The sequence below is a fragment of the Cydia fagiglandana genome, chromosome 13 (genome assembly GCF_963556715.1).
Source record: "Cydia fagiglandana chromosome 13, ilCydFagi1.1, whole genome shotgun sequence".
NCBI classification, from domain to species: domain Eukaryota; kingdom Metazoa; phylum Arthropoda; class Insecta; order Lepidoptera; family Tortricidae; genus Cydia; species Cydia fagiglandana.
This window is the reverse complement of record NC_085944.1, coordinates 12970925-12988078: the sequence shown is the minus strand read 5'-3', so window position 1 is coordinate 12988078 and position 17154 is coordinate 12970925. Positions and strand designations below refer to the sequence as shown.

The 17154-nt window shown below is 39.5% G+C and overlaps 1 protein-coding gene across 1 annotated transcript; it reads left to right on the top strand.

Annotated features, from left to right (window-relative positions):
- Window positions 1–1349: 1349 nt before the first annotated feature.
- On the top strand, window positions 1350–16159 carry LOC134670303 (putative inorganic phosphate cotransporter). The gene is made up of 11 exons (XM_063528052.1): window positions 1350–1428; window positions 2338–2470; window positions 3367–3546; window positions 4581–4719; window positions 5382–5596; window positions 6001–6153; window positions 6805–6937; window positions 14289–14413; window positions 14980–15102; window positions 15750–15882; window positions 16055–16159. The coding sequence occupies exons 1-11, from the start codon at window positions 1385–1387 to the stop codon at window positions 16144–16146; spliced, it is 1470 nt and encodes a 489-aa protein (XP_063384122.1). The 5' UTR covers window positions 1350–1384; the 3' UTR covers window positions 16147–16159.
- The last annotated feature ends 995 nt before the right edge of the window (window positions 16160–17154 follow it).

The window sequence follows — 17154 nt, the reverse complement described above, 5'->3', positions numbered from 1 at the left end:
ACACACACATTTACTCTCTTGTCAGTAATTTGAGTTCAGATCATTTTGACCACCTCGCCCGCTTTGCTACATTTACTCCTGACTGTAGGTAAATACATACATCAGCACATTTACAAGATAAGAATAATTTATGGAATGTTGAGTTTATTATTAGATCTAGGTATATTTTAGCGTAAAAGATAACACAACATAAGCAATTTGGAATCTTTTATATAATATGATAAGTGTCACATTCCTTGTGAAGCCTTTGTAATGCTACTGCGAATGGTAAGAATAAAAACTGTTTATTAAGGGTGGTCAGAAAAAATATTTTACGCGTTAACTGCTTATTAGGTATACTTGGTCAAGCAGATCTTGTCAGTAAAAAAAGGCGGCAAATTTGAAAAATGTAGACGCGAAGGGATAGCGTCTCATAGAAAACTTAAACTCGCGCCTTTTTCTACTGACAAGATTTGCTTGACCATCTATATTTTAATTCAAGTTGAGATAAATTAAAGAATGGAATGATATATGGATTATAGGGTGACTGCTTTACATAGTAATTAGCCACTTTGAACTATAAGGCTACAATTGGCTTGTCTCTCTCTGATTGGTTAGGAAAATAAAAAGTGACTGACTGGAATAGACTATGCAAACGCAAGAATAAATAGGCAATTTCTAATTTTCTAAAGCATTAAATTACATAATATATCCATTACATTTTTAATCTTAGTTTAGGCTGCGAATTCCTATTTATAATTTATTAATTATTATCAAAACATATATACATAAATACACTAAACGAATAATAATGATAATAGATGAGCCAAAATAGCCACTAGCTGACATCCCCAAAGTAGGTAGTCGTGGTAGAGGCAAACCGAGAAAGAGATGGCGGGACGACTTGGATGCGTTCCAGTGGGATCGGCGGGATGTTGCTCAGCACACGGAGGGTTGGAAAGGGAGGAGACCTATGCCCAGCAGTGGGACACAAACAGGCAAAAAAAAAACAAATCACAGACCTGTGTATCAACACGATAACTTTGTCCAGAGACTCCCTTCATTACTGATATGATCAGGATGTATTGATAAAAGCCTTCATATGATACGTTATCTGATATGTGGCATCAATACAACCTATCTCTTCTAGCGATTAAACAATAATTACATATAAGTAGGATATTGTTAGATGTTAGGTAAGTAGTTAGTAGAAAATAAATACACATACCTACATTGACATAATTTTTGTTCGTCGATTCCTACAAAGCAAAGTAAACACATTTTAAACACCCTGTAGATACTGTTTGTTATATTAATTAAGTAAGTGATAACTAACTGTATATTGTTTCTGCGAGAGTTGACACTGGGAGTGCATTTGTGTTGTGCGGTGGGAGGAATCGAGATCATGGAGAAATTACAAATGGAGATCGATGAGAAGAAGCGAGGCAAGTATGGTGAATTAAAATATGTGTAAGGTTTTTCAAACTTAATTCTAAATACCCATTGATAGCCAGTTTACTAGGTACCTTTTAGAGGAGAGCCCAATTCGTAGAAAGTAGGTACCTTACGAGTATTTACGATTTACTTAGGACCAAAAAGGTTTATACCGACAAATGGCTTTACATACTTGACTTGACTTGACTTTATTAAGCATGTAAATCTATCATAACATTCATAAGACTATGGGCCCGATTCGAATTTTGAAATAGACATCTATTAGATATCTTTTAGACCTCACCAAGATACATTAACGATATATTTAAGATCTAACCGTCAAATTTGACATTTTCGTGATTCTGGAGATACTCGTGAACGATTTCCACAAGATATGACTTAGAGATCCAATTCACATCTAACAGATATCTTACTCTATCTAACGTTAAAATACGGCAGGCTGTTTGCTTCAATCGGCTAAATAGTTTTTGCAATAATCGACAATATCTAACAACAAATGGTGCCATCTTTGTGACATCATAAAAACTCATTCCATCACTTTAGAAGGTCCAACGTGCATTTTGATATACAGTAGGCCATGCTAATTCCAACTATACCACTTATCGGTATAAAGGATCACTCACGCTAGACCGGATCTCCGTCCGTAACAAATACGGGGTACAGAATAATTGACGGAGATCTCCGGCCGAGGTAGATAGAGGGGTGCTTTTTTTCTGACAGCTTGGTAGAATGGTAGATGACGGGTTAATAACACTGCCTTTCGTATATCTATGTAGGCAACTTTTGGAAATATAGCCGAATTACATTCTCCCACTAAAACGATCTGATAAACATTTTCAATGTTAATAAGTTCCATTGGCATCGTTATTTCATAAAACTACACTATTTTTTGTTTTCAGGGAGTGGTCTTGGCTTCCGCCACTTGCAGATGTTGTTAACTGCAGTCTGTGCCACGGTTATATATGTGATGAGAAGTAGCATGGGTGTCGCGGTGCTAGCCATGACTGACACAACCAAAAACAGTACTACGGTTGAGGTAAGGTCATTTCGAGACTAGGATTTTTTACAACGCATTTGGCCCTATATAATTGCAATACTGTTACAATCGGTTTCGGTACAGAAAGAAAAAATATATATCGGTACTAATTTGAAAAATACTCGTATTATCTTCTGTCAATCAAAAGAAAAATGTATGTATGGGGTGCATACAGAGTAACAGCCTTTCAACTTTCAGTATCAGTGTGAGATATTTATGAGATTTTTTCAAAGCAATCATGATATGCGAACACATTTTATGCTTCTTGAACAGAAATTGGCAACACAAGCAACGTGGATGATTAAGTGCCTAAAGATAGGTATTTTACTTTCAAGCCTCGTGGATACTTAAAAATAGATAGCGATTTTCTATTTAAGCTTCGTATTTAGATACACAAAGCTTGAAAATATAAGTAAGGACTAAGGAGCGGCAGACAACGTCAAGGGAAAGAAAAATAAACTTACTCGAGCTAATAAAAAGCTTATACAAACGAAACCCTTTTAAGATCACTCTCGTCCAGTCTGCTACAAAGTGAATAAGATTTATATAGGATTTTTGAGTTGATTCTAGAGACAAGATCAGAAGTCGATTTTAGGGACACTAAACAATTGTCTCTGTAAATAATAAGAAGAATTGTATCAACATGGTATTCATTTTTATTTGATATAGGACGTTAAATATGGTCGAAAACTGTCCTTTAAGGTTTATTTCCTTATCCCGCTATTTTAGATTTAGATCCAACTTTAATTTAGGAGTAAAATTTTGAAATAGAAAGTATTACATATTTATTATGTAATGCAGATTAAAACCATTTTTGTGTCATGTTTCGTCCATCATCGGTTTAATCTTACGCAATTGAAAAAATGATTAAAAACTATGTATAATGTTGTCCCTAGATTTACGAATGGAGCGAGGAGATCCGAGGAGTAGTGTTGTCTTCCTTTTTCTGGGGGTACACGATCATGCAGATACCGGCAGGTATCCTGGCGAAGAAGTTTGGTGGCAAACCGATGCTCTTGTCTGCTCTAATCATCAATGGAATACTGTGCTTAGCTACCCCTACTTTGGCGAAATTTGTAAGTATTTTAGTGTAATTACCTATTCAATTTAGTTGTATTGTAAAAGTATAAAACTTTGCCCTTTAACATAACTTTGTCCATCGCGACACAGTTGAGTAAAAGTTACAGAAATAACTACTTCTTCACTTTCTTCAGAAAGTGTATCTGTAATTACTTTTAAGTTATTTGGCTTTTACTGAACCGTGACGCGGTGGGCAAAGTTATGTTAAAGAGCAACGTTTTATACTTTTACGGTATTGTAGGTATATTATATAATTACTGGCACTGGGACGTGGTCGCTCAATCTCACCGACAGGGTGAGTGAAATGGAGGGAGCTAGATCGTGGTTTTTCTTCCTAATGGAATTATAAAATACTACCAAATCAATGGCATCGACAACATCTTACTTGAAAGGGTTGCCAAACACCCATTAGGCCAGTGGCCATTAGGGCAGACATACCCACAAAGTGAGAAACCCCTTAAAGAGACCAACGATGAGGTCAAGATTGCAGGGAACCTTTTAACGTGAGCACTTTGGTGCTCCTTGGGATATCCACCAGGAATCGTTCTTAAGTAATTATGTGCTGGACGTAATAAAAGCAACAACAATTTCACATAATTATAAAAAAATAGTACAAGATCATTTAATTAAATTTGTATTTTCATATTTAAAAAAAAAAACAAGGAAACTCGGTGTAAATATAGATATATTAGTATGTCATGACGTCAAATTGAACAGTAAAATTTTATCGTGGAGGTGTTGGCTAATGTTTGCTTTAGTATTAGTTACAAATTCAAATACAAATGGAAAAAGGCGAGGAACAATCACGTAATGTATAATTGTTTCATCAAACATTGGCTATACCGGTTTTAACTGATTTAAACCGGTTTTACTTATTGAGAATCTTCCAAGAAAACTTTCCATCAGCAAACTTACTTCCTTTTCTTATTCAGTGTATAATATAGGTACTTAGCTTCCGTGATTTCTGCCATATTAAGGAATAAAGCATACGAGTATAAAATATCAATAACGGTGTCTTTGAATGTTTCAGGGATCTTGGATAGCGGTGTGCTTGGTCCGTATGGCTATGGGCCTGACGCAGGCTTGCTTTATGCCAAGCACACATACGCTTATAGGCCGGTGGGCCCCGCCGCAGGAAAGGACAAGACTAAGCATGATCGCTTATGCAGGTAAAATAAGGCGTTCTGAAAACATTATTTCAAGGTTATCGGAAAACGGCGGGCCTAAAGGTGACAGTCCATTTCCAACGACAGCAGCACTTGACTACCATTCATTTTACTATGGAAATTAACAATAACACCGATAGTGCAGCTGCGGTCAGAAATGAAATGTCACCCTAAGAGTGACATTCCATTTCCAACTGCAGCTGCAATACTGTTCATTTTACTATGGAAACGCGTCGCTGTCATTGTCAATTTCCATAGTAAAATGAACAGTATTGCAGCTGCAGTTGGAAATAGAATGTCACTCTAAAGGTGACAGTCCATTTCCAACGACAGCTGCATTACTGTTCATTTTACTATGGAAATTGACAATGACAGCGACGCGTTCAGTACCGGTAGTGCAGCTGCGGTTAGAAATGGAATGTTACCATTAAGGTGATATTCTGATGGTTATACGCGTTCCCATGTCGGCTAAAGTCGCAAACCTCGTAAATCCGATTCAACGAAATTTTATTAGGGATTTTGCTACCTTAGCCAAAATACCTAAAGTCGCAAACCTCTTAACTCCTTCAGGATAGTTTTATTTCATGAGTTACTAGTGGTCTTAATAATTACTTACCGGTTCTTATCTTAGTAATGTTCTAGTCTTAGCACTTATTTTGTTTCAGGCATTCAGATAGGCACGATCTTGACGATGCCTGTTTGTGGCATGCTGTCTTCAACGTCGCTTGGTTGGACGCTCATTTTCTATACAATGGGTGTGCTCGCTTGTGGAACTGCTATCTTATGGTGGGGTTTTGCGGGAAGTAGTCCCAGAGAGCACCGGTGGGTAAAGGAGGAGGAGCGAGAGTATATTGAGAGCTCGCTTAATTCCAGTGGGAAGGTAATTTTCCGTGATATGTTATGTACAATAGGCGCTCAGTAATCTGGCACCCGATTTTTCCCCCTTTGTCAGACTGCCGGATTAGTGGATTTGTATGGGAAAAATAGGAAATCTCATGAAAACAAACACGTGGCTCTCTAGCGTCACAATACGTTAAGGTAGTAGTAGACCAGCAAAGCAAAGGCAGGCTGCAGTGATAAGATATGTATGAAATGAATATTTAGGGTGGTGTTTAACAAAAATGTGTCAACCCACATTAATTTTGCAATAATTTTTTTTAACATTAAGCGTCTTTTTTTTGAGTTGACATCTTATTGCGTAATTAATGTGGGTTGAGAAAATAGCTAAACATCATCTTATTGGGCACGTGTAGGAAAATGTTACATTTTAATTATATTTCACAGGCCTGCCCGCCCATTCCTTGGCGAAGTATCCTCACGTCACGGCCTCTCTACGCAACGGCGATCATCCACATCGGTTTCAACTGGACCTTCGTTATGTTTCTGGTCCAAATGCCTACTTACTTGAAACAGGCACTGGGAATTAACTTGAAAAATGTAAGCATGAAAAACAATGCTAGAATCCCTACTTCTCACTAATATTATAAACACGAAAATAACTCTGTCTTTTACCTCTTCACGCTAAAACCGCTGAACGGATATAGATGAAATTTGGTATGGAAATAGTTTTAAGCCCGAGAAAGCACATTGGATAGTTTCCCCATGCAGGTGAAGTCGCAGGCAGAACCTAGTAACAGAATGAAACTAGACCGACCGCGATAAGATAGACCGACATAAAAAAATACGATCCATAAAGGACTCAGGTTAGACCGGGCCGTGTCCGGACCGGAGCTTCCGGAGCTTACCTACTTTTATATGACATGACAGGTGATCACGTGATGATTTTGATAGAAAATGATGCGCCGGAAGCTCTGGCCTGGACACGACCCTGTCTAACGTGAGTCATCCTTAATGCACAGCCAAGGTGATTTGAGAATATTTAAAGCTCCCGTTCACATAACTATTTTTGTGTTTAATGTAAGTATGTAGGTATCTTTAGCCGGCAGAAACCAACAGCAATTTGTAAAATAAGTCGGTTACTACTCTCATGCGGCATTTTTGTCCGCCATTTTTTGAGCTCCTTATTTAGGAAAAATACTTAAGTGTTATAACTTTTATTATTATTCTTCTCCTTAACTTTATTTTCAGAGCTCCTCACTTTCGGCCCTCCCGTTCATCGGACAATGGATTGTCTTGGTGGTTTCTAGCGTGCTAAGCGATTACCTTATAAATAACAATATACTCAGTCTGGACGCCACTCGGAAACTTTTCAACTCAATAGGTATGTAAAAAATACTTGGATCGTGCAATGGTGATTGATAATGATATCACTAATAAATAAATCATTTATTTACATACAATATACAGTGAGTAAATCTAATACGGGCGATAAATTAAATCGGACATAGAATCCTATTCATGGATTATGCGATGTTTATGCCATTATTGTTTCCACCTAGTCGCGATTCTACACAATATGAATTCCACGCAGCTGAAGTTTATCACATGCGTTATTCCTCACAGTCATTATTTCAACACAGTCTTGATTCTACCTAGTAGCGATTCTACACAATATTTATTCCACACATCTGCAGTTTATCACATGCGTTATTCCTCACAGTCATTATTTCAACACAATCTTGATTCTACCTAGTAGTGATTCTACACAATATTTATTCCACACATCTGCAGTTTATCACATGCGTTATTCCTCACAGTCATTATTTCAACACAATCTTGATTCTACCTAGTAGTGATTCTACACAATATTTATTCCACACATCTGCAGTTTATCACACACAAATATATTACTATACAATCGTCGCAACTCTTATTAATGTTCGACATCGGTCACATTTCTGGTAAAAAGGCACCTTATATGAGTATTTTTTTAATAATAAGGGATTAATACTAACTACTAAGAAACAGTTTTCATATCAGAAATAAACTTCACTGGCCGCAGTGGCCTCTTGTCAAAGCCATTGTCTTGTTTGACGTTATCGCAATTGTTCACGGATCAAAATAAATTAATTTCTACTGCTTAAAGTTACTAAAACCGGAAAAACTTCTTCTTCTTCTCAACAACTTCGAGTACCGAGTTCCCAACAGAGACGGATGGGCACAACATTGGCATTTGACATAAGTTTCGTCTTGTCCATGTTCATTTTCAAGCCTACCCGTTGTGAAACTCGGTTGAAGTCATCGAGCATCATGCTGAGTTACTCCATCGACTTTGCCATGACTACGTATCGTCGGCAAACCGAAGGTGAGTGATGTATTCGCCGTTGATGTAGATGCCAAGTCCTTGCCATTCCAGGAGCTTGAAGGTGTCTTCCATTACGGCAGTAAACAGTTTCGGAGAGATAACGTCTCCCTGCCTTACGCCTCTTTGCAATGGAATCGCCTTCGTACTCTGCTCCTGAACTCGGACCGACATGGTGGCGTTACTATACAAATACTTAAACACTTCGATGTACCGATAGTCAATATGGCATCGCTGAAGAGACTCAAGCACCGCCCATGTTTCCACCGAATCGAAGGCTTTCTCATAGTCCACAAACGCTAAGCATAATGGTAAGTTATACTCTTCGGTCTTCTGTATAACTTGCCGCAGCGTATGGATGTGGTCTATGGTACTATAGCCTTTTCGATACCCGGCTTGTTCGGGAGGCTGGAAGTCATCAAGTCTGTGTTCGAGACGGTTCGTGATGACCCTTGAACACAGCTTATAGACATGGCTCAGAAGCGTGATGGGTCTGTAGTTCTTCAATAGGCTGTTATCACCTTTTTTGAAAAACAGCACCACCTCGCCTTTATTCCATGTTTCAGGCGTTTTGCCCTCGGACAAGACGGAATTAAAGAGCTTCTGGAGGACTTTAAGTACCGGTGTTCCACCCGCTCTCAGAAGCTCTGAAGTGATTCCGTCTTTGCCCGGCGCCTTGTTGTTCTTAAGCTGCTTCAGGGCCATCCTAATCTCGTACAGACTGATGTCCGGGATATCTTCGGTATAATGTCGGGACAGCTTGGCTCTTGGATCTCCTACCAAGCTGTCAACGGGCTTTGCAATCGAAGTGTATAACTGTCCATAGAACCTCTCGATCTCGCCTAAAACCTCCGCTTTGCTCGACGCTATGCTGCCATCTTCCCGTTTCAGCTTCGTCAGCTGGCTTTGCCCAATAGACTTGTCCTTTGCGAACATTTTGGAGCCTTGGTTTCACTCAATAGTCTCTTTAATACGGTTAGTATTAAAGAGACGCAGATCATGTCGCAAGGACTTAGATATACGTCTATTGAGTTGCCTATATGACTTCGCGTCATCGGGAGACTGCAACTGTAGCGAGCGTCGTTCAGCCATGAGGTTTAAGGTTTGCTCGGTCAATTTCTGAGGTCTATCTTTACGGCGGGGTCTAAAAAACTTAGACCCTACTATGTGGACAGTTTCCACTAGCCCGTCGTTGATTTCGTCCACTGAAGCCAAGTTCTCTAGGCAAGCAAAGCGGTTAGAGAGCTCGAGTTGAAAGCTTTTGGAGTCTTGAACATGGGCTCGATTAGGTCGGAGCGTAGACTTCATCAGGCTGGACCTTTCAAGTTTAATATTGATATTCAGTGAGCCTCTTACGATTCGGTGATCACTACCGGTCTTTACCCTGTTGATCACAGAGACATCGCTGAATATCCGTTTCTTGTCGGTCATGATGAAGTCTATCTCGTTTCTCGTGGCACCGTCAGGACTCATCCAGGTCCATTTCCTGTGAGGCGGCTTCTGGAAGAAAGAGTTCATCACGAAGAGTTCCTCTCTCTCCAGAAAGTCGGCCAGCCTCTGACCCCTGGGGTTCCGCTGCCCATACCCAAATTGCCCCACTCTCAACTCATCACCGCTTCTCTTGCCCAACTTTGCGTTGAAGTCCCCCATAACAACAGTAAAGTAGGTTTTAGAAGTATGTATGGCCCTACTTACGTCCTCATACATAGCCTCTACTACTTCATCATCGGAGTGTGACGAGGTCGGTGCGTATACCTGAATGACCTTCAGCGAATATCTTTTGGATATTCTGAGTATTAGGTATACGACCCTGCTCGACACACTGTCGATGGTTATTATGTTGTTTATGAGGGACTTGTGAACGAGAAACCCGACACCACCTTGGGACTGTTGGTCGCCCTCCCGGTGGTAGAGCAAGTTACCAGATTTCACGGTTGTCGTGTCCTCCCCCTCTCTACGGACTTCGCATAACCCTACAATGTCCCAGTGTAACCTGCTCAGTTCCTCTTCCAGCTCGCAGATCTTTTCGTCAGTCCTCATAGTGCGTATGTTGTGTGTTACCAGGGCCAGTCGTCGTCGGGGTGGGTAGCCGGATCTTTGCCGGAGATTCTTAGCACCCCTGACCCCGCTAATGCCCTGACCGCTACCATAGCCAGAGCACCGGGGGTCGCCGGAACCTCGGGGCCGTGGTTTTATTGTGCTCTGCATGATGGGGGGTGAATGCCATAATCGCCACGCTTGGCAGGCGGGTTGGCGATCGCAGTCGAGTACACCGAATTTGAGGGACGCTGCTGCCCGTCCACCGGTGGTCTTGGACGTAGTTTCAGGACATACCCGGGTCCTAGGATACTAGGGTCTAGGAGTTACTATTACAGAATCTCGAAAAGACAGATATCACTCATGAAACTCATCTGCTTTAGAAAATAAAATCTTTGATTTCGCGTTTTAAGTTTTTGTTTCTTACGATACGCCACTGTATTGGTTTTACAAAGAAATATGCAAAAATGACAGTTTTGTTTTTATTTTTTACAAAAATGTATATAACAGTTTTAGCTTCTAATAACCTCAGGAATGTGCTGTTAAAGTTATTCGGTTTCCTCCTGATACACCGTGTATAACTTTCGCCACGTACCCCAGGGTAACCTTTCTTTAAAAAAAATCGCTACGTTTTCGTGAATAACTGGGACGATTACAGGTGAAGACCTGTGCGACAGCATAGTGTCTATCTCTTTCTTACTTACTTATAAGTACGTTAGTGAGAATAGATCGAAAGTATAAAAACGTTCAACTTAGTAGAGCTGATCTGCTTTTTACTGATATCCGTGGATAGGTAATATTGTCCGTATTGCCTCCATCTAATACTTCTCACCCAGCAAATACAAAAAATAGATGGAGTTGTGTCATCATCATCATCATAGGCCTTTCAGTCTATTGCAGACTATACAAACAGTGTCAGGCAGGGCAACAACGTTTTTCATGGCTGTATAAGCCAATACGGGAGCGGCAACCACGACCGCAAAACTGGCAGGTGTAGTGTGCCCGTGGCGAACACATGTCGGGCTGATGACGCTTGGCTCGCTTACTTGCCAGTGTCTTAAACCAAGCGTCATCGTGGATTTTACGACCATCGAACACCAGTTTGCGCCACTTATCTCTGTCCGCAGCAAGCTCCTCCCATTTATGAACCGGGATGTTGAAGGAGTTCATGTCTCGCTTGACGCAGTCCTTATGCCGTAGCATCGGCCGACCGACACTTCTCTTAGCATCAGCTATGGCGCCAAGCAAAACACGTCACGGCAAACGAGAAGGTAGCATTCGGAGTTGTGTAGAACCACATTAATAAGAGTTGCGACGATTGTATAGTAATATATTTATGTGTGATAAACTGCAGATGTGTGGAATAAATATTGTGTAGAATCACTACTAGGTAGAATCAAGATTGTGTTGAAATAATTACTGTGAGGAATAACGCATGTGATAAACTGCAGATGTGTGGAATAAGTATTGTGTAGAATCACTACTAGGTAGAATCAAGATTGTGTTGAAATAATGACTGTGAGGAATAACGCATGTGATAAACTGCAGATGTGTGGAATAAATATTGTGTAGAATCGCTACTAGGTAGAATCAAGACTGTGTTGAAATAATGACTGTGAGGAATAACGCATGTGATAAACTGCAGATGTGTGGAATAAATATTGTGTAGAATCACTACTAGGTAGAATCAAGATTGTGTTGAAATAATGACTGTGAGGAATAACGCATGTGATAAACTGCAGATGTGTGGAATAAATATTGTGTAGAATCACTACTAGGTAGAATCAAGATTGTGTTGAAATAATGACTGTGAGGAATAACGCATGTGATAAACTGCAGATGTGTGGAATAAATATTGTGTAGAATCGCTACTAGGTAGAATCAAGACTGTGTTGAAATAATGACTGTGAGGAATAACGCATGTGATAAACTTCAGCTGCGTGGAATTCATATTGTGTAGAATCGCGACTAGGTGGAAACAATAATGGCATAAACATCGCATAATCCGTATTCATTAGTCTAATCATGAAGTAAAAGGTTTTTTTGAGTTGCAGTTCATTACGACCCCATAATTAATTTTTTTTAAATTTCTCAGCAGCAATGTACTGTAAACATGGTTGCGGTACCGAAATGTCAAATGTTCATTAGCAGTACAACAATAGCATTTACAAACTTACTTATCTGGAGGAACATTCACAATACATGTTAGCATTACACTGCGTTTAATGTTTTGTAGTTATTTTGGTAGATAAAAGAACTACTAGGCGTGTTAAAAGATATTAAATCTTATTTATTTATCATGTTTATCAACAAGAAACTGACTTCATTTTAATCAGTCACGATGACAACACTTGACGTGATTATTTCTAATCTGAGCAATAGACAAGCACCTTTGATAGCACATCCTTTTTGAAAATTCATCTAATATCAGTATTTCATAAGTGATTATTGTGTATTCATTTCGTATTTAATTTGCCTGATTTTTTATACCAGGATGGCGGAAAATAAGCATACGGCCCGCCTAATAGTAGTTGTGCAGTTATTACCAAAATTATTTCGAGCATTAACTAAACCGTCTAAACACCACAAAACTTGGTTGGTACATTGTGTGAAAACGTGGCAAACTCTTTGGTGGAATTGCAAGTTTCTCATTTTATTTCAACTCTGATTTGACAATGTCAGTCGTTCGATTCAATAGTAATCGTATGTTATAAAAATGCCTCTTTTAACAACTTTTACTGCTCCTGAATTAATGGACATGATTTTAATTTACGGTGAAACACTACAAAGCTCGCGAAGGATTGCCCGTAACTGGAAGGGTGGAGGGGGCAAAACTAAATTCAGGTTTCTCAGAATTTGTATCGTTGTAAATTGTGTTTTTGAGTTTTCTTTTTTAGTTGGTTTTCTTTGGTAAGTATTTCAGCAACTTCAGTACATTTCAGTTGTAATTTCAATGGGTCGTTATTAAAATAAATGATTGCTTTAATACGATTTTTTGATGTAATTTGATTTTAAACTAGGTAGTAATTTCGTCCGATAAAAAACATCATACTTATTTATTATTTACCCACTCATGACAGTTAATGACATTACATACGCAATAGGAGTTTTTGAAAGTAACTGTCGACTAGCGTTTAACGTGAGTGTGTTTGCATTACATTGCGGGCTGAATTATTTTGTATGGACAAAATTATTGTTGCAACTTTAAGTAAATGTTATCTAATTACCTTTACTTTGTCCTATACTAACCACCGTTAAGAGATTCGCCCGTATTAGATTTACTCACTGTATATACAGTGGTACAACTAAACGAAATTAATAACTAGCTTAAATCTAAAATAGGCCCCTGAGGCATTGTACCAAGGATGCTGGCGGCATTTCCCCGCTGTATCGCAATACTGATACATTGTGCGAGGTAGCCGCCAGCTCTTCGGTCACCAGTTACGTCAACCAGACGCTTCGCGATTTCTGCGAACAACCTAAGCGCGCTGGGACCCCATGGACCTAGAGTTTCAACTCCAAATGGTACAAAATGGTACTCTCTACCGAGGCTCTTATATTTGTTACGTTTTAGAATTTCGGCGCTTTCCGCCGCCCCGCCCGCTCTTACAGTAGTCCGTTGGAGGTGGGACGGTGCCAGCGTGTCTACACAGGTAGCATCCCACACCAGCATCCGTCCCAAGCTCCAAGGAACTAAAGACACCCCGTCAGGCCTCTTGCCATCATCTCTGATAATGCCAGTCGGCTCAAGAAGAGCAGGCTCATTATAATATTAGTACAATACTAAGTCTGTTACATTTTTCTTTCTGTTACCTCTTTACGCTTAAACAGCTGAACCGATTTCTAAGAAATGTGGTATATATAGTTTGAGGTCCAGAAAAGGATATATTATAGGATATCAAAGTTTTTATCACGACGAAGGGCCCGATTCGGATTTTGAAATAGACATCTATGTATAAGACATCACCAAGATACGATAACGATATGTTTAAGATCTTACCTGTAAAATTTGACATTTGCGCGATTCTGGAGATACTCTTCAACGATTTCCACAGGATATGACTTAGAGATCCAATTCACATCTAATAGATATCTTACTCTATCTAACGTAAAAGTGACATTGGTTGCCCGAATTGCGCTGCAAAAGAGAACTAGTTGATATGTAAACTATAACGTAGAAGTATAGAATGGATCTAGTACGTGTGGTCTCTTGTGAATATCTTGAAGTTCGAAAACGGCAGGAAGTCGGGGGTAGAACTAGTTCCAAAATTTAAAGTAATATCTTTTCCTTTAGTACTTTTTGTATTTAAGATATGCAATCCGATATTTACAGGCTGCATAGGCGGCGGTATAGGCCTTATCGTGATGTCATACCTCACAAGAGAGCACCAAAATATCGCCATAGCAGTGATGACACTCACTGGTGGAATTTTGAGCACCAGCGGATGTGGTTATGTGGTAAGTTCTCTTTAACACATTCAATGGCGGTATATATAGATAGGTATGTAAGTTATTTATAAAATGATGATCACCTGGAAGTAAGCGGATGCAGTAGCTTACAGCCTGATTTTAATTTTAATAAACGCCAAAAATTTTAATCAGGCCGTTGTAGATTCCAACAACGTTAAAACGGGTTTGTAACTTTTTTTCTGAAATCGACCGAGGTATGTTATTATGTGAGAATGTAAAATGTGTTACACCAAATGAACATTTCCATTTTAAAAATTCAATCCTCTTCAATGAAAATATCCAAAGTTAAATCTACAACGCCAATTTTTTTTCCTATTTATAACTCGTCCAGACGTATATATTACGCAAAAAGTGGGACTTATTTCTGTTAACTTGTGCGATAGAATCATTTACCTCTATACGCAAATAAACTTATCTTTTCGTTTTAAAATCTGAATAAATATCACCATTAAATATTTCGACCGCGCTCTAAGCTCTAACGCACCATCTTTGATGCGTGAGTTGCCATGCCTGATTAAACATAACTTGATACTAAGCTAATCTATTGTTTCCAGTTAAATCACATCGACCTGTCACCAAATTTCGGTGGTATTATGTTCGGCATGACCAACTGCGTTGCCAATCTAGTTGGCATCTTGGCACCTCTTAGTACAGGCTTCATCCTTGGTGACCATCCCGTAAGTGTTACCAGTTTACTAAATATCCTCTTGAATCCCCTTTATCATTGTTGCTGTTTTGAATTTGGAACTTTCTTGTCATCATCATCATGATCATATCAGCCAGAGGACGTCCACTGCTGGACATAGGCCTCCCCCAAAGAGTGCCACAATGACCGGTCTTGCGCCACCCGCATCCAGCGGACTCCCGCGACCTTCACCAGGTCATCAGTCCACCTTGTGGGGGGTCTACCCACGCTGCGCCTTCCGGTAGGTGGTCGCCACTCGAGAACCTTTCCGCCCCAACGGCCATCGGTTCTACGGGCAATTCTACCTCCTTGTATTCCATTTTAATTCAAAATTCGATTTGGATTTAATCCTTTATAAAGGCCTCAGGGACTCAGGAGGTTATATTCAGCTGTAAACCATTCAGTAAACAAAAATAAATTAAGCTAATTTTACAGTTAAACGTGGTTTTAGTCACTCGCGCGACATGTTTCGGAGAACCTTAGCTCTCTAGTCTCTCTACTTAAATTCTAAAAATACATAATTTAAAAAATACTGTACCCGTCGTTCTGTCCGTGTGAAATTTAGTTTCACATTCTCTACCTTTCCAGACTAGCAAATTGAAAAATCTCTGTGCTAACTTTAAAATTTTATATTTCCAGACAGACCCCGCTAGATGGCGCATCGTATTCTTCTTGGCAGCTGGCTTAATGATCACCGGGGACCTGGTATTTCGATTCTTCGGTACCACTAAGCTCCAGGCGTGGAACGATGCGCCGAACGACTATGAACCAGGTATCTTGTCCTGAGTGCAAACGAGCTCTCAGCCTTTTCTTCTTGACTGAAACCTCGCATGCAAGGGAAAATAATCATGCCATTGTTGATCCTATGAATCCTATTACTGTTTATTATTATTATTTCATGCCAACTCATTTTAATTGAAATCATTTATTCTTTTTTGTTGCAGGCAAAGAAAAACAGATGAAAAATAATACGGACTCAGAGAAAGCGAGTCAAGAAATTGTGTATAGTTTTCGAAACCAGCTCAAAGAAAAATAATACATGATAGGTTTATACTCGTATGTATGTGAAATAAATAACTTATTTATTTTTTCGTGTGAATAGTGAAATTAGTAAATAAGTAAAATAAAAACTGACTGTAGAAAAAATAAAACAAATTATAAGAAAACGACCATCTACACCTGCGGGCGCAGCATGGTACCATTTTTACCGCCTATCACTATGCCCATCACTTTCGCACTTACATACTTGTTAGAACGTGACAGGCATGGTGACAAGCGATAAAAATGTGACCGTGCTACCGTCGCTGGCCCTTTCGTTCAGACACGGTGTCTATAACGCAGGCAGCATTTCCGCACTATGCGATAGAAATTCTCTGTTCTTACAGGAATGCTGCCTGAGTGAGGGTCGCGTGTTTCCTCAGTCAAAAGTCTACTGAGTTCGTTGCACCCGAGCACACCTTTACTACAAAGACCGAGTGTCTCGACGCCAATTCCAGGAATTCGTATTTTGGCTCCTCTACACGATGGGCCAACGCGGGCCTATGATGTCCGCGCTGCACGGTTAGCTACATAAATTTGACTCCAGGTCGATTTGTAAATTCGATACGATCGGCCGTATCATATTGTCCTACCTCACTCTTTAAATACTAGTCAAATTTAAATTTTAAGAGTCGTTTACAATACTGAAACTTGATACAGATACCACAGAATTTATAATAGGTATTGTATTGCCCGACGAAAGGAAATACGAAAATATAAAACACCTACCTATTTTATCTTTTGAAGGTCCAAAAAAGGTTGATGTGGCCCTCGAGTGCGGGAAAGGTCTTATTTACAAAATATTATCGTGTTTTCTTAGCGTTTTCAGGGTTGGGAATTCTAAAAGGTTATCTGGTAGTTGTTTGTGAAAGGTTCATTGAAATTCGGTTTAGAGGATATAATAATTATTGTATTATTTTATTTCATTGTTAATAACTTAGCTGTAATATCGCCATCGTCTATAACGTACTTACATAGGATGACTCACGCTAGACCGAACCGTGTC